The sequence below is a fragment of the Thunnus albacares genome, chromosome 23 (genome assembly GCF_914725855.1).
Source record: "Thunnus albacares chromosome 23, fThuAlb1.1, whole genome shotgun sequence".
NCBI lineage: Eukaryota > Metazoa > Chordata > Actinopteri > Scombriformes > Scombridae > Thunnus > Thunnus albacares.
Window position 1 is genome coordinate 951,578 of NC_058128.1, and position 23,985 is coordinate 975,562.

Below are 23,985 nucleotides of genomic sequence, written 5' to 3' on the forward strand. Positions count from 1 at the left end.
TCTGTGCTGGTGAGACATTTTCATAGAAAAAGATGGTAAATCATCTAAAACTGAGTTGTTTCTTTGCAGATGATCTTTGTGAGCTGAAGGTGGAGAAGCCGATCATGTTGGCAGAAACTCTGACGGCCAAAGAGAGAGAGTCCATGGAGGAGAACGACAAGGAGGAGGAGACGGTGGGAAACGGAGAGAAGGGTCAGCAGGAGGAAGAGAAGGAGAAGGAGGTGAAGGAGGAGAAGGGGAAGGAGGAAGAGCGAGGAGGAGGAGGAGGAGGGAAAGATGAAGACGAGGAGCTGGAAGAGCTGAGAGCTCAGATGCTGCAGCTGCTGCTGGAGCTGGAGGAGACTCGAGAGGTTTCCCAGAGACACGAGGAGAGCTTCCTCGAGCTGCAAGGTCAGTAAATACATCACACTACACCCGAAGCCTGTGTTTTTATATCAAACTCTCAGAAGACGTCAGAGGTTATTTAAAAAGTTTATTGTATTTTATTGTATTTTGTCTGTTTCTTCCTCTCTGCTCTCAGGTCTGTTAGAAGAAGAGCGACTGGCGAGCGCTCACCAGGCCGAGAGTTTCACCAGACAGATCCAGAGACTGCAAGGTACAGAATGAACCTAACCTGAAACTAAACTTAATTCTAATCTTTGCCTTAAAGGTATAATATGTAATTATTCCACATTAAAATGTGTAAAAACAACTAGACCTGTGTTATATATGTTGTTGAGTTGTGTACTTACATTATCCCAAATGTTTCCAACAATGTTCAAACTCAGAGAAATCTGTAATTTAATCAAAGTAACGGACCGTTTCATTTGGTCGCCTGTCGATGGCGTCATACCTCCTCTACCAAAGAGTAAACACGCACCAGATGCATACGGCGGCGCTGTGTTTGTCCGCTACAATGGCGTCTACCAAAGAGTAACTTACACACATACAAGATAATACATCGGCGTTGTGGTTGTTCCACACAAACTGTTATAAATGGACTTTTATTCAGTTTTAAGACACATTTTCATGATAAATTTAGGTTGTTTTTAACTTTATCTTTTAGCCGGAAGAAGGATTTTAGTCATTGGACGTCTGGATCTTAAGTTATCAGAGAAATAAACTGGACAAACGTTAGCAGCAGCTCGGCTAACAGCCCCTCCAGGAAGTCCGGTGGTCACCAAACATCGTCGGAGAAACATTGATTTTTTTTAGGTGAAACAGCTTTAATTAGTATTTTAATGATTTTAATCTCCGGGTCTGTCTGTTCTGGAGAGGAGGAGACCTCTGCTGGTAAAAACATCCTGAATGATGAACACTGGAGTAATCCTATCCCGCTGAAGCTGGTTATTTAACGACGAAGACAACAACTCCCATGATCCCTTGCTACTTCACACCGTCATCACACTCCGTCTGTTGTTGTTGTTTTGATTGAGACGCCTAGCGGCTGAAATTACATGTTGTGCGTTTAAAACCAAATCCTAACCATCAGACTGTGTTTTGAAGATGTCCAACATAAAGACGGTTGAAATGTCCTCTTTCCAAAATGACTGTACTTTCTGAAACATCTTCACTTTCCAAAATTGTCCTGACTTTCCTAAAATGTTTCCACTTTTCCTAATTGTTCACACTTTCAAAAAACTTACACAACACTTAACGCAAATGCCTTCACTTTCCCGAAAACGTCCCAACTTTCTAAAAATGTTGTCACTGTCCAATAAAGCCCCCACGTATCAAAATTGTCCAATATTGTGACTTTCCTAAAATATTTCAATGTTTCCTAAATGTCCAAACTGCCTCAATGAAATGTTTCCACTTTTGAAAAATGTTGTTTCTTTACCAAAAGGTCCTCACTTACCGACAACGTCCTCGGTGTCTGAATTGTTTTTACTTAAATTATTGTCACTTTGCAGAAATGTCTTCTAAAAGTGTCTCTGAAAATAACCTAACTTTACCAAAAATATCCTCAGTTTCTAAAAATGTTCTCACTTTACAAAATAATATTGATTGTAAATTGTATTTACTCTCAAAAAACACATTTCTGAATGTTGATTCCTTCCTGTCCTCCTGCAGCTCAGCTGCGTTCGGTGCAGGAGGAGATGGACAGTCTGGAGGAAGAGAAGGAGAGCGAGCTGGAGGAGGTGCAGGAGGAGCTCCGCTCGGCTCAGGAGGAGGTGCTGGTGCTGCAGCAGGCGGCTGAGGAGGCGGCGGCGGAGAGAGAGAACGACATCGCCTCCCTGCAGGAGGAGCTGTGTCGGCTGCGGGCGGAGCTGCAGCGCCTCCACGCCACAGCGCAGGAGTACGAGCTGGAGGTGACATCGCTGAGAGCCGAGATCAGCATGAAGAGCCACAACACAGACTCTCACACTCACGGTAACTCACAGATTTATTATATTCATTTTATATTTAGCATTATGTGCTCAAACGCCAGTATCTTATAGTTTTTATAATTTTACATTTAATCTTTTGGAAGTTCTCTTATTTCTGAGAGTGAAATGTTCAGGTGGATGTTCAGTACAGAGCTGGAGTCAGACTTGATTAGCTTAGCTTAGCATAAAGCATGCAGACAGGGGAAACAGCTAGCCTCTAAAACTCAATAATTTACATGTTTTACCTCATTTTAATCTTTACACAAACAAAAAAAGATAGATAATAAACTTTTTCATTACAAAAGTACATTTCATACGAGACATAGTTCAGTACGGGGTCCTGACCTCGATTAGACTGCTGACCTTTTAAATGTTCATAGAAGATGTAAATCTCCGTTTCAAAGTGTATAATAAACATGACAAATGATATTTGATGCAGAGCTGTCTTTGTTCCTCATTATTCACCAACAGCAGGAAAAAGGAAGGAGTCGGACTCCCCGAGGCCGACCGAGTATTTAAATTTACAGCCTTGTTAAAATGAGACTAAACAGTGAAGCTGGAAACGGTTCTGATGACTGAAATCAGTAGTTGAGAAGCAGAAAGAATCCGACTGAACCTTGTTACTCCAACGAAAGTGAAAACAACCAGAGCTGCGAGTCTTAATGAGATTCGTGTGAACAGCAGACGTGTTAATAACAAAGTAAATATCTGATGATTTAAGACAACTCATCTGTTCTCTGTGATCTGAACCAAACTGGAGAAGTTGACTCTGTGGTGCGTTCAGGTTCATGTTGAAGTCACAAACAGCTACTGGCCTGATCTCTAGCGCCACCCTCAGGACGATCTTTAACTCCACTACTGACAAGACTCAGAGAAAATATAAATCATCAAGATGTTTGTTCTGTTTAATACCTTCATATTTATTTTGTATATGTATTGAATATTCCTTTGAATATTTCATATTCATGGCACCGACTTACTGCCGCCAGCTGTTTATCTTCTAATATTCACACAGCAGGAGTGGATGGAAACAAGGATTCACAACATTTGACCTTGATCATTTTCTGGATATTCAGTTAAATTTGAGGTACATTTGGATGAAACTTCAGTGACAGTAAAGGAAACATACTTTACAGCAACATAAGACAAAAAATATCAGACTTTTCTGTTCCTGTCAGGGGTTGAACGTTCAGGGGCTGGTTTCTCTCAGCCAGCAGCTACAAACAAATGTTAAGATATGTGGCAAACTCAGACAAACAGTTAGTCTACATACAGCTTTGTGTCATTAGCTTAACCAGCACAATGTGGTTGCGTGAAACATACCAGCAGTGGATGGGACACTGCGGCAAAGCAATCTCTTTTCTACATGATTATACTTGTAAAGTACTTATTAGCTTTTTACTAGTGAATTACAGTAATGAGTATAGTTGTCGTCAACTCAAGTAAAACGTTATCTTTTACCACCACCCCCCCAAATAAATAATAATAATAGTAGTAATAATAATTAAAGGGGAAAAAAGGAAGAGGCAAAGTTAAACAGAAGTAAAATGAATGTAAATGTGTTGATTTCGTGTCATTAATATTTTGTGTTACTGTGTGTTTGTTCAGAGATGATTCAGCTGAAGGAGGAGTTCATCTCTCTGACTGATGAGCGTCAGTCGCTGACCGACGACAACAAAGAACTGAGCAGAAAAGTGGAGAAACTGCAGCAGCAACGAGACGCGTGAGTGGTCCAACCAGCTGTCAATCAAACCTGCTGGAAAAATGTCCATTTATACTCATTACACATCCTGTTGGAGATGATAGACTCTGATCTGTGAGAAGATCTTAACTACAGTAAAGGAAAATAACTTTATTAACATTGAAATTTATTATATATTCATTTGGTTGTAATCTGCAACTTCACCACTAGATGCCACTAAATCTTACACACTGGTCCTTTAAATGGTAGAACCGTCCTTTCTTTTGGTTTTGTGTTCTTGGAAGATGTCCTATTATATATTTGAGGTTTAATAAATACTAGTGTGTCTTGTAATCACATCTGGAACAGAAATAAAAAAAATAAAAATACTAATGAATTCACTAAGATGTCACATGAGTTTAACTGAACTGGAAAAGCCATCAGAAACCATCAGATACCATCAGAAACCATCAGATACCATCAGATACCATCAGATACCATCAGATACCATCAGAAACCATCAGATACCATCAGATACCATCAGATACCATCAGAAACCATCAGATACCATCAGATACCATCAGAAACCATCAGATACCATCAGATACCATCAGATACCATCAGATACCATCAGATACCATCAGATACTATGGACATGAAGAAAAGTGTCCTGCATGTTTTGCACAGATATGTAGCTGCAACAAGACTAAAGCTTAATCTACCGACTCTTTTCTGGGTTAATAATAAATTGTTTAGACTATGAAATGTCAAAATTTGTCAGATGCCACGTTGAGGTCTTCAAATTGCTTGTTTTGACTGACAGTTAACTATTCAATTAACTGTTCTATATGAAAAGGGAAAAACAGCAAATCTTCACATTTGAGAAGCTGGAACCATCAAATTCTGGCATTTTTGCAATTTTACGATTATTCAGTTATTAAAATAGTTGATTCATTTTCCGCTGATCGACTAATCGAATAATCGACTGATCGTTGCAGCTCTAAACCAGTCAGCAGAGTTGCTCTCTACTTGAAAAGCAAATTAGTCACATTTGGATGTCAGAAGTAGTAGACTGAGCTCCGTAAAAACAAAAGAAGTGGTGTGAACAAACCAGTGCATAATATAAATCATTTAAACTCTCTTCTATCTTCATCAGGTGTGACGACGTGTACCTGGCAGTCAGAGCGGAGGGCAACACTAAGCGCGTGCAGGACGATCAGGTGAAGAACGACGCTTACATCACTCTGTCCCAGTCTGATCCTGAACACCTGGAGGATGTAGACTCCTCGTCAGTCCAGGAGGACGTCGGCAGCTCAGAAGAAGTCAACGTCCTGAAGGTCCAACTGAGACAAGCTGAGGAGACGGCCCACAAGGTTCAGAGAGAGGTAACAGGACAACATCCGCCCTGATGTGTACTGACCTGAAGCACAACACAAAGCTCAAATATATGTTTTTCTAACATATGCTGTAGAATGACGTTTGACTGACTGATGTTGAATCCTTTCAGGCTAAAAAGAATTTATTTTTTGGGATAATAAAGTAGAAGTTGAAATGAACATCAAGGGGTCACAAGTAAGGCTTCAGATTGTTAGGAAACTGGCATGTCTACACATGGGAAATTTTATAATAATATAATAATAATTATCATTATTTATTGAGAAATTAAAATTAAAATTAAAAACTTTTTAAAATTTTAATTATAAACTGCAAACTATGCAGGATTTTCTTTAAAGACAATGTGTAGACTCGTACAGAAATAATCCCTCTCAATCATCACTTATGACCCACTAGAAGTGTGTGCTGGTGTCTGTATATGCAGAGACTCTTCCTTCTGCCTGTATTTTCTTATTTTTTTTATTATTCTGCTGTGTTTTCGACATTTCTGGGCGTCAACCTTTGGGCAGCGGGTGTGTAGCGCCCAGCCAACAACAGTGCTGGGGGCTACACACCCACAGGACTCTATGAAAACGTAGCAACTAGAAGAGGAAGCTACGGAAATGGCGGACACATCGCTGATGTTCTGCTTATTGAACAGTTGGTTGATATATTTTGTTGCACTCACAGCAGCGAGCAGTCGTAGTCGACTTGAGTCTCGTAAAACCTAAAGTCTGTTTCGTTCTGTCAGCTCTGTGTGTGTGTGTGTGTGTGTGTGTGTGTGTGGAGCTAGGCCTCGCCCTCGTGCATACAGGCAAAATGGTCAACTGACAGTCAACATGCTAGCAGATTAGCTAGGGTAGCCCTGTCGGTCACATGACCCTCGCCTTGCAGATCATAGTGCTCGCCAGCCACAGTTACAACTATGTAACCAAGCTGAGGCCGTGAGAATGATTTTCTTTACTGTCTGGTGTATCTGGAAACTTACTCTTGTTATACAACACATAGAAACAACAGTGGATAGAAAATGACATAATTAGTCCCAAAAATGTTTATTTTTCTTTACACAGCAGTTTGAAATCACTTTGGACCATCTGTAGTATTGTATATAAAGCTGTGATCAACATTGCAGGAGGCTCCATGGTGGTTGTATGAAAACCATGAAGATAATTTCTGTTTTTTATTTTAAGACCAAACAATGAAATGACGTGAGATATGAATTGAGACTTTACTTACTTGACTTGGGACATAAAATTTGACATGGGACTTGTCTAAGCTTGAGACTAGAATTTTACTTTCTACACTTGGGAGCTGACATGTGATGTGATGAGACTCAACTTAGTACTTGAGTGTAAACACTTGAGACTAGACGTGCGACTTGCTTGTCTGAGACATGACTTGAGACTTGCTCGTTGTGACTTGGGACTTGATTTCGTACTTGTCATGTCAACCCTTCAAACTAGATGTGGGACTTAACTTTCTTGACTTGGGACTTGACTTGCAAATTGACAAGAGACTTTAAGAGTCATAACTTGCTTATCTGAGACTTGATTTGAAACTTGAACCAAACACTTGAACCTACACTTAGTACTTGACTGCCGAAACTCAACGCAAAATATGCAACTTTCTTGACTGAACCCTCACCTAAACAGAAGAAAGATCAAAACTGTACAACACATAGAAGCAACGGTGGATATATAATGATGTAATTAACCCCCAAAATTTATTTGGGCCGTCTGCAGTGTTGCCTGCGTGAAATATTGCTGTAATGTTCTTGTCTTTCTTCCTGTCAGTGCGACGGTCTGAAGGGAGAGTTGGCGGACTTGCAGCAGTTGTACGACAGCAGCCAGCGGGAGCGAGCAGCACTTGAGCAGGAGCTGCAGCGCTGCAAGGCCGAGCTGCAGAAACTGGTGGGCAGGAAGTCACAGGTGAGAGTGCAAAAGTCTTGGTTTTGCTCAATCTCGCAGAGTACGCCTAATAGTCGGGTCGGATTGAGAACGGATCATGTTCCCACCACAAACAAATCACTCAAGAGTCCGTTTGGGACCAAGACCACCTCCTGCAAAGGGTCTCAGTACAGTTGTTTTCATCCTCACCTGCGTACAATTACTGTGTTCAGACCTGCCCAAATGAACCAAAGTCTAATTCATCCAGACAAAAAGTTGCAAGTCTGAAAAAGCCCTTAATCAATTTATTGATTAAAACTTTGAATATGTTAAAATGTCACAATGGCTTTCTTAGTCAAATTGGTTCATTAGTACCAGTTAGCATCAAGGTAGCAGTGAGAGACCTGAGAAAGAAATACAGCTTCGAGTTAAAACTTTTGAAGAGGAGGAACGTTAATGCGGTCCGACCCTCCTGTGAAGATGAAGGGTAAGCTACAATGTTGGTGTGAAAGAACTAAAACCTAAAGGTAAGAAGCAATGTACACATGAAAACATGTCTCCTAACACACACTACAACCCAAACGACGGTCTTCTTCAGATCCATGCTCTGTCCATTCAGTCTGTCCTTCTGTACTGTGTGCTTGCGGGTTGATACCAGCTTAGCCAAAACACTCTCTGGATGCCTCATTGGTCATTTTGCTTCCTGGTTTGCAGCAGCTGCAGCTCGGCTTGTGCAGCCGGTTTCTGAGCGTTTTGTTTTCTAGCTTCTCGCCAACGTCTGTTGCCACCGGGCAGTTTGTTTTTGTCAAAGCAGTCATCTGTCTGTTTCTGCTTCTGCTCAACTTACCGCCTCCTCTTCACAGCCTTCAGGACGCGTCTGAACATCAGAGGTTTATTCACCTGTCACATGAAAACAATTAGAAAACATACTGACGTGTACCGACAGTCAGGGTCTATCTGATTGGCTGAAAACGTACCGTGTGTTGAACATCTCTTCAAAGACAAATGAATCCAAACATACAGATCTGGATTCTGTTTGGCGCCCAGTCTCACTACCCTCCAGAGGTGTGGAATCGTGTCTTAGTCGTAAACAGTAACTAAGACTTGATTCTGACTCAAGTCATGAATTCGATGACTGACTTAACTGCTCAACATTAAAAAGGACTCAACTTTGACTTTAACTTTAATCTCCCCATGCTCAAAGCAGAGGAGTGTTAGTATCAAACTGAACTTGACTCAAGACTTGAATGTCAACACTTGGACCTGGACTTATGATATGTCAATTTTGACTTAGGAGTTACTTGGCAGGGGACTTGAGTGCCAACACTTGAAACTAAATTTGATCCGCTAGACTTGAGACTTAATTTAGGACTTGATTTGTGATTTGAGTTTCAAGACTTGTTCCTACACTTGACAGTTGAGAGTCTTAACTTGGGAGTTGCCTGTCTTTGAGACTTGACTTGAGATATAAATGTCAACAATCAAGACCAGATGTTAGACCTGACTTTGGACTTGTCAAACAACAACTTGGTCCCACCTCTGCTCCTCTCCATCATATCATTCACGTACATTCTCGTACTCCATATTTGTAGTTTAACTCATGGTTAAACCTTGTAACGGCAGCACTTCATCGTGTCGGCAGAGATCTTTAAATGACAAGATGGTGATAAAAACGCTCCCCTTCTTGTCTTTAACCATCTTTGAAGTCGTTCTCTAATGGCTTGCTCTTTCTGTTTCCTCCCTTTTCCCTTCATTGTCATGTTTTTTATCTGATCACTTTTGTTTCACATGAATTTTACTCAACGGACTCAATCAAATTCTCTGTAAATCTGATATTTTTGATGCCTGCCTGTCAATCACTTCCTTTTTGTTTTCTTTTTGTATCTGTTTGCTTGCCGGTCTCCCTCACACCCTCTGACTTTATTATTCTGATTATTTTATGGTTTTATTTCCTCTCACCACACTCCCTCCACTCCTTCCTTTTGTCTTCTCCCCAGAACTGCACTCCTCCGTCCGAGCCCCCTGTTCTCTCCATCCCCTTCATAGGAATGATTGTTATAGTGGCCTTGATTTGGTGCTGGTGGGAGGAACTGGCATCCTAGAGGGGACCAGGTATGGCCATGCCCTTCTTTCTCTACCAGACACTCTGCTTTTTTTTAGCATCTGAGAGTGGCTGAACAATGGGGTTACATCCAAGATGTGTGTGTTTCTGACTTTACCGTGTTTGAACAAGATGAGTATCACCGAATCTGCTGTCTGTAATCTACCACAAAGCAATGACCATGTTTCTATTAAAGTATAATTCTGGTGATTTTCTATATTTTTCTTCTTCATGTTTGGATCCAAACCAACAATGAACTGATCTATTAACAAGTATTGTGTGTGTATCAAAGCTTGTTTGTGTGAAGAACGAAAGCTTGACAGAGTGATTCTGCTTTTGGAAATTGAATTTCACAGTTTGTTTGAAGCAGACTGAAGCCTTAAAAGTCATCTGATAATAGTCCTGTGTAAATCAGGATCCCTGTATTCTGGATGTTGGGATCTTTTGTTTCCACAGATGTTTTTTTTCTTGTTTTATTGTTGTTTTTTTACTTACCTTAAAACTTTAAAACATTTCCAGCTCTATATTTATATTCTGGGGCTCTACTGGAATATCTTGACATGATTTCTAGTTAAAAACTCCTTATTTATCTTCTACTGGTCCTTTATGCAGCCATCAGTTCAGCCTCTGTCTGAAACAGGCCGTTTTAGCTCCTGTCTCTTTAAGCCCCGCCTCCTGATGAGCCCACTCTGTTCTGATTGGTCAGCTTTCAGGAAGCTTCCTCCGGCTCCGGAGGCTACGTAAACAAACTATAGTAGCAGGATTTCACTTCTTTTTCTCCCTCAACAACACATAGAAACACCTTAGCAACAACCCTAGCAACCACCTTAGTGAGTGACTCGGCCCTGATTTTTGACTTGCAGGCAGCATTTCTAAATACATTTTGGAACTTTGACCATGTTTAACATTTGACATCAGACCAGGATATAAATAACTTCACAAAAAGCAGATTATGATCCCTTTAATAAGTTTTGTCACTGTGTCTTTACTTGACCTCATTAATGAATTTTGATCACCTGGCAGCCGGCTGTGGTATCACTCAGCTCTGACAGGAACGGTTGTAATTACGAGCTTCCAGCAGACGTTTCGTGACTCATGTGTTTGAACGCAGCATCGTGGCCTCCTGGCAGCTGTGCAGCTCTACAGAGAGAGAAGCATGTTAAAGACATTTAGTCTCGGGCTGTGGGGTCTGACAGTGCGGTGGAGAGAGGAGTGTGAGTGACTCGGTCACGGTGTTTTTGTGGTGAGTGTGTGAATGTGGTCAGTCATGACTGAAGCTCGGGGAGTGAAAGGATCTGTTTACAGGGTTACTTCAACATGACATCACTGCTAAAATCTCACACACACACACACACACGACTCTGTTCAGTTATAGTGTGACAGTGGTGTATGGAAGCTCATTTGTGCCAAAAAAATAAATAAATAAACATACATATGGAATCTGTAATGATAAAAGGATCTCAAAAATGTGACTTATTAAGCCAAATATAATTTAAAAAGCAACTGAGTTTAGATTTTACAAACACAATCATCAATATTAACATTCCTTGACAAGAAGATAAGTTATGGAAAGAAAAATTTAAATAATAATGTCAGTAATTTTTAATAAAAAAAACAGCCAAGTATAATCATGACTTCATTATTTTGACTTACTGAGTCATATTTATGAGATATTATATCACGTTTGATGTACGATGTCAATTATCAAAATATTAACTTCCAATTCTGACTTTCTATGTCAAAATTATTATGTGACAGTTTTGTATTTTGACATAGAAAACACACACAGTCATAACCCCGGGTTCCTGCAGGTATTCTTCCTGGGAAACGGGTAAATAATAAATGATGTATGTAATATAATATAATATGCAATTTCTGTTTTTTCACATATTTATTTTTGCTTTTTATTCTTGATAAGTATGCATCCTTTTCAAAAAGCTGTTTTCCCCGTCGACGCCACCGTATGACATCAGCATTTTGTTCTGACCTTTTCCTGTTCATTCATGTTTGTTTTCCTTTTCCCGCTCTTCTGACATGTTTTTGCCTCTTTCTCAGCAGAGTGACACTGAAGGCTGGAACCTGGCGGTGGCGGCGGTTGCCGTGGCAGCCATTGTAGTTCTGGTCGTGCCCAGCTTCACCCGGGCCTGAGGACTCTACACAGACAGGAAGTGACCCTCACGGTGACCCTGGGAACTCTGGGATTGTGGGATTGCCGTCACCCATCCAGCGCTGACCTCATACATATTGCTGTCCTGATGTCTGCTTGTCGCATTGCTCCGTGTAGCCGGACGGCACCGCCAAAAACGTTTGGACCTGAACGCCACAGACGTCAGTGAGTGCTGGAGGGAAAAGCAATAAGATCGTTAATTAACAAAGTCGTCCATAAAGACTCGTAACTCTTCCTGCAGGTCGTCATTGTTCAGTATAACAGACGATTTATTGATCGGCTCTGTGGTTTTCAAACATCCACCGTCATGATCCAAATATCATCATATAATCATTTAAAACTCTTTTCACCTGGATTTTATATTCACAAACACGTCAGAGTTGTTGTGTTGCAGTTTGCAGTAAACAAGGTCCTGCAGTAGCGAGCACGGGACACAAACTGATACCACGGATAGAAAACAAAGAGATAAAACACAAAAAGAGCTGCTGATCTTAAAAACGAGTTGTTAAAAACATAAAATGCTGAAAGTACAGAATCTTTACATTGCAATTTGTACTTTTATGATCAGATTTTCACCAGTTTTTTTGTGATATTCATTACATCAAAAATCTACCAGTTTAATATTCAAATATAATAAAAAGTAATAACAATTCAAAATAAAAATAATGATGTGGCCATAGAGCAGTATAATAGTGAATATTTATTTAATGAACATAATAGTTTATGTAGTAGTAATAGTTTGTGTAGCAAAGTCTAGGCAGCCTTAGAATTAAAGCTGTGTCAAGTGATTTTTCACCACTAGATGGTGGAAAGTTGACTCCAAAACAAACTAGCTAGTTCTTCATTCATGTTGTGTTTGTGTCCTCCTGATGAATCTAAGTCTGATATTCACTCTCCTCTTAGCTCTGTTTTGGTCTCCACCAACTCCTGAGGAAAACATCTGGTTCTTTGGCGTGTTAGCATACAGTTAGCTTGTGTTAGCTTGTGAGTAAAACTGAGTGGATCGGCAGTATTAGCGGCTGTTTCACTTTACACTGAGACATTTCATTCAGTGTCAAATATCAGAAATATTGAAATATATGAATGCAGCTTTGATTCAGACGCTGCCTCTTTGTCAGTCAATGAAGAAGTAATCAATATACTGATCTGCGACAGTTTGTGTTTATGAATGAAAACCTGCAACATAATTCTGGCTCATGACGGCAGCTGTTTGAGAATCACCAGATGAGTTTATTGACAAAACATGAATTCTTTAGAGCTGCAACTAAAAGTTAGTTTTATTCTTTATCAATGAAATGATTAATTCTTTGGTCTGTAAGACGTCAAAATAAGGAAGCATAACAATGTTCAAACTGCTCACTTAGTCCGACCAAAAACCAAAAACTGATTCATTTATAAAAATATCAGAAATAATAGGGAATTCTTTATTTTATTATTATGATGTATCTCATTGTATTATTTTATTATGTATTTATTATTCATATTTTTTTTATAGTTTAAAAACAGCAAATGTTTGGGATTTTTACTTTATTAGTGACTATCAATCAATATGTTTTTGTTGATCGACAAATAGTTTCAGCTCTAAAGCTCTTTGCCTTATTTTTCCGTCCTGGATTAAAAGAATATTTTGCACTTGCTGAATTACACTGATGACGGAGAAAACGGTAGCAGATCAAATGTATTTGTTTAGTGTTTTTAATACATTATAACGCTGCTTTAGTCCTGCTTACTGCTCATCTTATCATGTGTTTGTCCAAAAAATTACAACTACGGTTTATTCAACAGGTTCATTTTGTAGCATGAAAAAAAAGCAGATTAAAGAAAAAAATGAGTTCAATCAGCTTTATTTTACATACTAACCCTTTATAGATCAATTTAAAATGTCTGTATTTGTATATTTACAGTGAGACATCTACAGAAGTTAAAAAGCACTTTTTATTAGATATTTGTTGGAGATTAATCGTTTCCAAGGAGAGATTATTTGTGTCGACTGATTTCACTGTGCCAGTTTTAAGCTCAGATTGAGTTCCTTTAAATTTCAGAGGGATATTTTTGCACAGTGGGATGTTTTTTCTTGTTTGTTCTTGTTTTTTGGGGAAAGCAGAGAGAGCAGTTTATTAGGGAAAGTGATGTCACAGCTGTCATTACTAAAAATGTAAATGTTATTATTATTTATCTAGAATTGAAAAATGAGCACATAGAAAGACTTGAACAAAATACAAAAAAATTGAAAATTAAAATTGTTTTTAGCCCAATTTGGAAAGGATTAATATTCTAGAGAAAGGAGGGTAATAAAATATTTGCCTTGGTCCTCACTAATTAAATTAAATACAATGATATTCTGCAGGAAAATCATGTGACCTTCATTTCCAGCAGGTTTATTAAATGATTTAATATAACTATTAATAGTATTAAATTATTTCCTGGTAATTTATTTACAGTTAAACTGCTCAAATTGGTCTCTCTGAATGTCACCAGCTTTTACAGTGAGAACAGGACTTGTATCTGTAGGGCTGGTCAGTAGTCAGTTAATTCAAAAGTTAGTTCATTCCTCTTATTTAAACAGGTTTTCTCATTGACATCTGTGCTCAAGGAAGAAATGCTGTAATAGAGATTTAATCTATGAAAATAGTAGAAGAGGACCAAGAATAGAGCCTTGTGGGACACCAGTACAAACCCTAAATTGAGATTATGTGATGATAAATTTCCCTTCATTTCCCATTTCACATTTTCAAGTCAGTTGCTTTAAAGACTCGAACTAAGCTAAAACGTTGTGTAACAGTAGCACAAGTAGTGAAATTTTGTAAAAAAAAAAAAAAAAGAATACCAGTTCAAAAAGTAAGAAATTAGTTTTGATATCAATTTGGATGTTGACTAAATAATCATTAATTAAAATCTGTCAAGTAGTGTCAAGAGGGATCTATGTACAAAACTGTGCAGTGGCGTTATTTTTTAAATAGAGTGAATAGAAAAGGACCAAGAATAGAGCCTTGCGGGACACCTTTACTAACAGTTCCTTGATTTGCCGCCACAAATTACCGATTAAGTTTTACCTGAAAAATATTTATACAACCATTTAATGGACCAATCATCTAATCTAATCCTAAAACAGATAAATATAAATAAATAGTGTGAAGACACAGTGCTAATTATATCTAATCCCCAAACCACAACAGCAGAAAAGACGTCTCAGATCTTTATTTACTGTGACAAGTCGGAACGACACATTTTCTTATTTTTTCATATTTTATAGTTTTATAGGTAACTTTTTATTCAGGGTGATAAAATTCCCCCGTCCTCTTTTTTTTGCACATAAACGAGTTTCCATCTTTAAATGGATCTTGGTAGATTTATGTTTACATTTAAACGGTGACCAAATAATCATAAATGTTCAGATAATAGATAATCAGATGTTCAAATGACTGTGATCCTGTTTAGTTTGGAATCAGAGCAAAAACTGTTTGTGTTTGTCTTGATTTGTGATTATGTTTGTGACCTTTACCAAATAACGCGTAGCTTCAAAATAAGACATTCCAGTTTATGTACAAGAGTCGGCGATATGACACTGTTTTAGAATTTAGATAAATAACACAATCAGCATGGACAAAATATCTGAAACACTGTACTGAATGAGAAAAGACTGAACTGTCTACAAATGAAGAGGTATTAACATGACAACAACTGTAACAAACTGTAGGAATTAAATAAATTAGGTCATTATTTAGTATTTTATGATTAAGTGATATATATTGTGGTTAATAGCAGGACTGTAATTGGGATGTAGCAGGTCCTGTATTGTTCTAAATAATTAATGGTATATACTGTTTGTCATTAAGAGATTTGTATGGTTTTGCATGACATTTAAACATGTGGCTACTTTAATCAGATTATCATTGAAAGACAAACAGTCAAATAAATTCTGTAAATAATGTCACACCGTGTTCGGTGTTTTGGTAGAGAAGTAATTGGCTGAAGCTGTACTTTGTGTTTCGTTGGGGGATTTTCTTTGTATGTACGGAAACCAACACCCACCAGGAAAATAAAACAAATCAGATGAAAAGTTAAAATTATTTTAAAAAACAAACATAAAAAAAAAACAGGTGGTAAGTCAAAACTGTAAGATTCTGATTTTCTAAGTCAAACTTTTGAGATAAGTCAAGATCTTTACTTACTATATCAAAATGTATGGAAGCCCTTTCCTGCCAGAAAAGATGGATAGAAATTAGGTAAGATAAAAATAGAAAAAATGCTCAAGTCAGACTTCTGACTTTTAAAGTAGATATATTATTATTAAGTGATAATTTTGAGATACTGAGTAAAAGTTATACGATAAAAAGTAAAAAATTGGATCTACCTACTGGAACTTTAAAGGTATTCAGTCAATATCCTCACTTGTTAAGTTGAAATTTATGAGATGGACAAAATATTGACTGATGTACTATCCTAAAATTTGAGTAAATCTTATTTTATATCATAATTTTGACTTGAAAAGTCATAATTTTGACTTTCCATGTTGTTTTTGAATTACTGTATCTCATTTTTGACTTCGTAAATGAAAAAATGTAGTTAGCATCTCATTCTTTTGTCAAGTTATAACCCAACTTTAACTTACTGTTACTATTTCATTTATGTCTTTTCGAATATTTAATCATTTTTGTTTTTGTTGTTGTTTTCGTTGTACGTCTGGGCTTCTGTAAAATTGACACTCCAGTTTGCTGTTGTCTTTACTGTTTTGTCTCTATACTGTGTGTCTTGATGTGATGATAATGTGTCAAAATGTGTTTTTTTTTTGTATTTTATTTGTGTATTGAATTACTTCCTCTGACACTGAACACCACAGTGTCATCTTGTGAAATTTTGTAAAATGTGAATGTCAGTTCAAAAACTGAGGAATGAGTTTTGGCAGAAAGTCTGGATGTTGACTAAATTATCAATAATCAGCCAGTTATGTTTTGTTTTTCTTACAGTTTATCATTAAAAACAAACAATCTTCCTGAAAGCTGCATGCTAATGTTACTCTGTACAAAATCTGTACTTATGTATGTTTTTTAATTAATATGTGGTCTGATTTGTACTGTATTGTACATCAAATAGTTCCAGTTTGAATCCTAGTTGGTGCTCGTTTTATAGGAGTTTATTTCATACAGCTGATTAAACTGCTGTGAAGAACTTCTGTCAAATGTTTGCAAAATAATGTAGCAGTATTAAGAGAGTGGGGATAGACTGATTATTGGTTTATTGATATCTACCAGCTGATGATGAATCAGTATCTGTGATTTTTTCTCAAAAATATCCCAAAATGCATATTTATGTGTAAAAGAAGTATAATTATTCGGTAGCATTTTGTTTTTGTGTAAACATTCTTACAGTCTTTAAGGGAATGTTTTGTATTTCTATCACATATGATATCATTCCTATCAATTTTTTAAAGATTAACAAGGAAAGTCCCAGCGAATATGTAACGTTCCCCTCAGGTTAACGTCTTTTAATATTTTCCTGAACCCTTCAGAGAATATTCCAGGAATGTTCCTGTTCGGTTCATTAACTTCACGGACGTTCCCAAGGTTTCTACGTAACTCTCCTACATAAATAACGCAGTTAACAGATGACAAACCAGCGATGCAACAGTCAGTTTTTGATTATTTATTTACTTTCAGTGTCTGTGAGAGGCGACCAAACTGGCACCACATGTAGACATTACAGTTACGTCGCGGGTTTGTAATTCTGATAATGTTCAAGGAGCGTTTGTAGGAGCCACATATTTTTACAACGCAGGAACAGAGTAGATATATTAGAAAAACTATGAACAATCGTTCTCCTAATCTCAAAAAACATTCCCATAATGTTCGTCAAACACAAATATCTGCTAGTCTTTGAAACCAAAGTAGTTATTTTATTTGATCCTTGATTTTCTTTGTAGCTAATTCTCTCTTCATGATGTACCGAATAAAAATAAACTCAAACAGAAAGTGATTTTTTTTGTTATTGGAGAGTCAAATTCTGAATAATTGATACTGATATTGGAAACCTCCATCAGTCTGTCCTTAGCTGTGTTTTGGTGAATGTTAGCTACTGTGTACAGCTCAGTGTTGCATGTTAGATTTACAGAAGTAGTGAATTTGCATGAAAATAGATGAGTAGACACTGTATGACAGTGGTAGCATGAGTGCTGTAATCCAATTCTTCCACTAGTTCTTTTACTCAACAGACTGTTTTATCAATATTTTTGTAGCAAAAAGTTAAAAACTGTCACATAATATGTGAAATCCTCACATGAATCAGGTGTTTTATTGTGTTAAATATGTCCAGGACATGTTTAGCTTAGCTTAGCACAAAGACTGGAAGACGGGGAAACTGCTAGCCTAGCTCCATCCAACATCCAACAACTGTCTGATTTACATGTTGTATTTTGTTGTTGTGGCTAGTTGGTGTACAGCTAACGTAATCAATGTTACGTTAGGCATTTATAGTGTTAGTTCGTTTAGGTTGTGGTAGCTACAAACACTTAAATCTGATGTTTTTTCATCAGTTAGATCTAGTATATGTACTTGTACTTAAACTCATGCAATGGTAGCAACAGACAGTTAGCATATACGACATTATGCTATCATTTGTAGCCAGATTTTGATATGGTAGCTAAAACACTTAATGTATATCTGTTTTATTTTTTGTTGCTAACTGGTGTTAAACTGGGACGTGTTTAGTTTAGGAAACTGCTAGTGAAGCCACAGCAGGCATAATATTTGACAGCATATCTTTATATCTGATGTTATGGTAGTTGGTTAAAGCTAAGCAGTGTTACGCTAGATGTTTAGCCTAACTTAGCAAAACAATTGTTAGCCTAGTTTGATCCAACATGTTGAATGTTGTTTACTGAACAGAAACAGAAATGTGAAAAGGAGACATTTGGGGTTTTAGCAGCAGTTATGTTTGTTGACCGACAACCGCTGCTACGCTAGCAATTTCCCCTGCCTCCAGTGTTTGTGCTAAACTAGGCTAAACAGTCCTCTCTTTGTACTGGACACACAGAAACTGATATCAGACTCTGGGGAAGAACAAGAGGATTTCACAAAATGTCTGACTGTTTTTAAATCTTCAGATTGGGCTATTGTTGCGCTGGATTCTGTAACGTTGTGTGTTGTTTTGTGTTTTTGTGTTTTGACTGTTGGACTCTGTGTTATTAACTGTCAGGTCTGAACTTAGCTTTTAGTTCGACGTCCAAACTTTGAGTCACAGAAAACTGGCATGATGTCGTCTGGCTGCTGTTTGATGTTCTGCTTCTGTTTGATTATTCACTTCCTGTTTCTGTGTTTCTGTATCTCTTCTTTAAAGGACTGAACATTAAACTGTATAACTGATGTCTTTGCATCATGATAACTTTTTTTTGTGATGATTTTATTAAATGGGCCTGTACATTTTGTAAATGAGCTGACTAATAAAAAGTAGTTTGTCCTACTTTAAGTGTATGTTTACTATGTGTTTTTGTTCATAAAGTTCGATTTAAAAATGGATTAATAATTTACACCTGTCCTGTATATTGTCACTAAATCTTATACAGTACAGGTGCAAATTATGGGCAGATTTTATGATAATGGTGATTTGTGTTTAATAATTGTTGTGTTAAGCTGCATTGCATTATGCTACCTTACTCTACATTATATTATGCTGTTACGTTATGACAGATTAGGTTGTTGAAAGGGGACACTACGCTATTGTTACACTACACTTTGTTATGTTAGGTTACATAACTTCACATTGTGTGTTAACTCTTGTGTGTTAAATAAAGTTACATAACACGTGGCCATGTTAAGTTATGTAACTTAACGTTACTTTATGCTACATTACACTACATTCATCATGGCTTTTTATGTTATGCTACCTTAGGCTACATTATGTTATGTTACTTCATGTTATGTTATATTAGTAACTTTACCTTGCATTGGATTACTTTATGTTTCATTGTTTTGTTTCATTATCATTGTCTATGTTACGTTACATTAAGCTAACCTAGGCTACGTTATGTTATGCTACGCTGTGTAATGTTATGTTACATTGTCAATTTGTATAGATAAAATATTTGATACAAATCTACGAAGCAAGTTATTGTTTTATACACAGAAGATATAAAAAATGTAAATCATCTTTCGGGACGAACGTTAGAAGTGAAATGTTATTATTGTTGTTTTGAATCCCTCTCAGAACAGCTAACCTCTCTTTAAACTGACTTTACTGCACAGTTGCAGCGTATGAAAGAAAGTTGTTCACAAGCTTGTTGGAAAAAGTAAACATATCAAGTTAATACTGAATAATTCTGTGCTAAAGTCAGTCTGACGTTTGTATACGATGTGACTGATGGAGGAGACCGCTCCGCGCAGTAAAAGGAGAAAACTGAAAACAGTGACATGAATGTTATCTTGGCAGAACTCGGGTCGCACCATGATGAGTTTACGACACTTAAATCACAGATTAATGAGGTTTATGTAAAGTGGAACATCTTGAGCGACTAAGCTGAGATGGACAATAAAGTAAATTCAAGATAACCTTGATTTAGATATTCGACAGCTTTCTGCTAGAATAGACGGGATGGATGAAGCAAAGTCTGATGTGTCGTTATTGTGGGCCATCTGTTTGTTGAAGGAGAAATCCCTTCGGAGAGAGTGAATTCTTTACTATTTGAGGGGTTACATCGTGATCCTAGCTGGAGATCGTTAATGTGGAGCTGATGAGGCCTAGAGGACCAGGACCAGGTGTAGTCAAGGTGGAACTTGGAGCCCAGTCAGCATTGAATAAATGTGTTAAGGGGAAAAATAATAGCCATAAAGGTTTTAGAAAAACTTACAAACCCTACTGGAATCGAGATTAGCAGACTTTAAGAATAGTAGAAAAAAATGAGGGAAGGGCTGATGAGGTTACACACTGTGAAACATAGTTTTAATAGAGGTCTTTCAGTGCATATTGATCACCTTCACACTCATAATGCCCAACAGTTCTGGAGTGAAATTAATAGATTGAGTCCCAGAAAGTTTAGAGGAATACTCATGAAGGTAAAACCAGTGAATGTAACTCTGATTTAAGGGTTGTATTATAAAAATGGGAAAAGGATTTTGCAGATTTGTTTTCTGGTTGCAACAATTATTTAATTGTAGGAAACTAGTTCAGAGGAGGTCATGGAAACTGAAATGAATGCTGATGTTTTTGAGTGCAAATCTTTTTTTATAGAAGAGGTAAAAAAACAAACAAACAGATAAATGCTGAACGGACGAAATCTCCAATGAAGTGTTGAACTGGCACAAGAGCCTTTTAATATTAAACCTGTTATTAAATCTTCATAAAATGATCCTCTTATTAGCTGTGTGTATAAATTAACCTGCAGACTTGTCGACCACCTTCAGAGGACAGTTTGTGAATGAGCATGTATTGATTATATATATGCAGTCACTTCTATTATATGTGCAAGAACGAATAATAATAATAATGATAATAAACTTTATTTGTACATCACATCACATACATAAAACGCAGCTCAAAGTGCTTCACAGGAGAAAATAAAATCAGAGACAGAAGACACGATGAGGTGATTTTATAAATAAAAAAACACAATATGGGTATAAAAAGTATAAAAGAAGTATCAAATAAAAACAGTGATGTTAAAAAAATATTAATTAAAAGCAAGATCATAAATATAGATGTTCAGCTGTTTCTTAAAACTATTAACAGAAGTTGCTCGTCTAGTTTGTGGTGCGTAAAAACAGAAGGCTGCTTCATCAGACTTTTTGTAGTTCATTTTTGGAACATTTAGCAAGTCTGTACGAGCTAAAGGGGAACGTATGAAGGTGTTGAACCATTAAGAGCCTTTTAAACCAGTAGAAGCATTTTAATATCCATCCTGAGCGACAAGCAGCCGGTGGAACGATGCTAAAACTGGAGTAATGTGATCGTTTCTTCTGTACGAGCTGCAGACTATCAGTGTTTGTTTTTTTTAGATAATCCTGAATAAAGTGAATAATAATAACAATAATCCAGGCGAGAAAATACAAAAGCATCTTCCAGTGTTAGACAGCGTCTAACTCTACAATATTATATTATATTTCATAGCTGATAAAAGTTAAACTTCATAACATGTTAATGTGTGAATTAAACTCATTCAGAATGAAGAATAACAGGTTCTTTATTTCTGATTTGTTCTGGAGTCAAACTAAAAGTTGCTAAAAGTCTTTTGTCTTTATTTAATTTAAGAAAATGATTGTTCATCCACTGTTTCACACTGAAGACGCAGTTTATGAAGGGATTCAGTGCAGGTGAGGACAGAAGGTCTACATTTGTTTGTTTGGATTAACAGGAAACTTAAAGGCAGTTAAATTCTGGTGTCACTGGGAAGTTTTATTACGTCATTAAGTCTCCGTATGGAGCACCTGTGTTCAGGTTAATGAACATATTACTGGACAGTTTGGTGTCTGGCTGAGGAGTTAAAGCTGATGATCAGATTGTGGTTATATTATCATATGTGGAGGACAGACTGTGAGTGAGAATGAGGTTCATGTTTTGTTTTACTGTCCTGTCTATGAGGATGTGAGTGATGTACTTTTTAGTCAAATATTTGAGCTGGATGATTATTGAAACCTTTGGTAGCAGATTTTATTTGCTAAATTTGGGAGAGAAGTCAGAATATTTAGTTTAAGAGCGAGCTGTGAAATAATCTGTAATTTTGTAATGAAATGAAATATACTTTCAGTGTCTTGTAAACCCGCGAGGACGCTCCACGTGCATGAAAACTTCACACACTGTATTTAAACCCTGTGATGATGAACATGATGATGAACTTTATTTAGTTGTCTCTATAATTACAGATCAGAGCTGCTGTTTTACTCTCATGATGACAGAAACCTGAGACCCTCCAGCGGGGGGGTGCAGATTATTAGGGGGGGGGGGGGTGGGGTATTTCTAGTATTTCTAAATTCCTGGCTCCCTCTAATTGGCCGGCCACTGATGACGACATGTTTTATGCTTCTTTACTCACGGGCCCCCGGTGTCTCTCCCCAGTTTGGAGACTCTAAAAATATCCGGAGGTGTCACTGAGCAGCGGAGCCCCGCGGGTCCTGAGAGGAGAAGAGGGGGGCGGAGGGGGGGCTGGGTGGGGGGTCCGGACTGAACCCGCCCCCCTGATCCGCCGCCTCCAATGAGCTGCGGCCTCCATATCTCCGTCGTATTAGAGGATGCCCGGGCTGCGGGTGTATATGGTCATGGAGGGGGCATTCCTGGAAGTCCAGCAGAGTGACGCCGAGCTTTTTAAACCTCAGCTTCACTTCTCCTCCACCCGCAGTCCTGCTCTCTCCGCGCCGCCGCCTGCGCGTCATTACCCGGACCAAAGACCCAGACGTCTGTCCGGAGGAACAAAACACTCCTTATTCTACTTTTCTGTCTTCTTCTGCTGCTTTTCTTCATATTTGATCCCCACAGGAGCTCATGACTCACCCAGGAGCGGATTAACTGATCTGCTTTCTAACTTCAGTGAAGTGTGTCACTCCCAGCAGGCTTGGCACTGCCCCTCCGCTCCGCCGTTTCTCCTTCTTTTCCTTTTTTTTCTGCCTTTTCTTCTCTCCCACTCCGCTTTGTGCTATAAAAGGGGGGCACCATGATGAGCAACAGCAGCTACTTGGAGCCGCAGCTGCCGCCGCAGTTTTACCAGAACACCGACATCTGCGAGGAGGAGGAGGAGATGCCGGCCACCGAGAAGGACCTGGCCGAGGACGCTCCGTGGAAGAAGATCCAGCAGAACACCTTCACCAGGTGGTGCAACGAGCACCTCAAGTGCCTCAACAAGCGGATCAACGACCTGCAGAAGGACCTGAGCGACGGGCTGAAGCTGATCGGGCTCCTGGAGGTGCTGAGCCAGAAGAAGATGTACAGGAAGTATCACTCCAGACCCAACTTCAGACAGATGAAGCTGGAGAACGTGTCCGTGGCTCTGGAGTTCCTGGAGAGAGAACACATCAAGCTGGTTTCCATCGGTGAGTCCGTGACGCACGTTTGGAGAGTTTTTACGCAAACTTTTACGCAGCGCAGAGACACAGAAGTCAGAGTGAGTGAATGTTAGAGGGTGTGTGAGCTGAGTGACAGACTTTCACTTTGTAAAACATCATGAATAATAACAAACAGTCTCAGTGTTTGTTCATGTTGAATCTTTCTGACTGAGGTTGTTCAGGTGAGTCTGAGCTCCAGGTGTTAACAGCATCTCTGAACAGCTGCTGATTGGTCCTCAGGTTGTGTGACTGTGTGTTTCTTGCTCACAATCATCACATCAGCTGGAAAATATAAAATCATTTTCTCTTATTTAACCTTAAAATATCTTTCATTTACCCTTCAATGCCGTGAAGGTGTTATATTAAGATTTTATGAAGATATATTACATAGATTACCTTATTAATGCC

The 23,985-nt window shown here is 38.1% G+C and overlaps 2 protein-coding genes across 12 annotated transcripts in view; both read left to right on the top strand.

Annotated features, from left to right (window-relative positions):
* The first annotated feature begins 263 nt into the window (after positions 1 to 263).
* On the top strand, positions 264 to 11,541 carry LOC122974983 (coiled-coil domain-containing protein 136-like). Of its 3 annotated transcripts, none has more exons than XM_044343134.1 (8): positions 264 to 390; positions 521 to 595; positions 2,053 to 2,352; positions 3,957 to 4,071; positions 5,186 to 5,414; positions 7,197 to 7,331; positions 9,287 to 9,401; positions 11,449 to 11,526. In XM_044343134.1, exons 1-7 carry the CDS (start codon positions 312 to 314, stop codon positions 9,389 to 9,391), a joined length of 1,038 nt encoding a protein of 345 aa, XP_044199069.1. In that variant the 5' UTR covers positions 264 to 311; the 3' UTR covers positions 9,392 to 9,401; positions 11,449 to 11,526. The 3 variants fall into 3 exon arrangements, with proteins under 3 accessions (XP_044199069.1, XP_044199068.1, XP_044199070.1); XM_044343133.1 differs by having other exon boundaries at positions 11,446 to 11,525; XM_044343135.1 differs by lacking the exon at positions 9,287 to 9,401 and having other exon boundaries at positions 11,446 to 11,541.
* Positions 11,542 to 22,768: 11,227 nt separating this feature from the next.
* Positions 22,769 to 23,985, top strand: part of LOC122974961 (filamin-C-like) — a 74,805-nt gene continuing 73,588 nt past the window's right edge. For 4 of the 9 annotated variants that reach the window (XM_044343063.1, XM_044343064.1, XM_044343066.1 and 1 more), the window contains exon 1: positions 22,770 to 23,565. In XM_044343063.1, coding sequence (XP_044198998.1) covers positions 23,190 to 23,565 — 376 coding nt within the window. In that variant the 5' untranslated portion in view covers positions 22,770 to 23,189. Of the gene's footprint in view, positions 23,566 to 23,985 lie in introns of all 9 variants that reach the window. The other 5 variants (XM_044343062.1, XM_044343067.1, XM_044343065.1 and 2 more) reach the window with 2 other exon arrangements.

Excerpts from the sequence above, each read along its gene's own strand:
- LOC122974983 (XM_044343134.1), top strand. The coding sequence starts at position 312 with ATGCTGCAGCTGCTGCTGGAGCTGGAGGAGACTCGAGAGGTTTCCCAG. Across the intron at positions 391-520 it reads GAGCTTCCTCGAGCTGCAAG|GTCTGTTAGAAGAAGAGCGA; the intron begins GTCAGTAAATAC and ends CTCTGCTCTCAG. Across the intron at positions 5,415-7,196 it reads CCCACAAGGTTCAGAGAGAG|TGCGACGGTCTGAAGGGAGA; the intron begins GTAACAGGACAA and ends TCTTCCTGTCAG.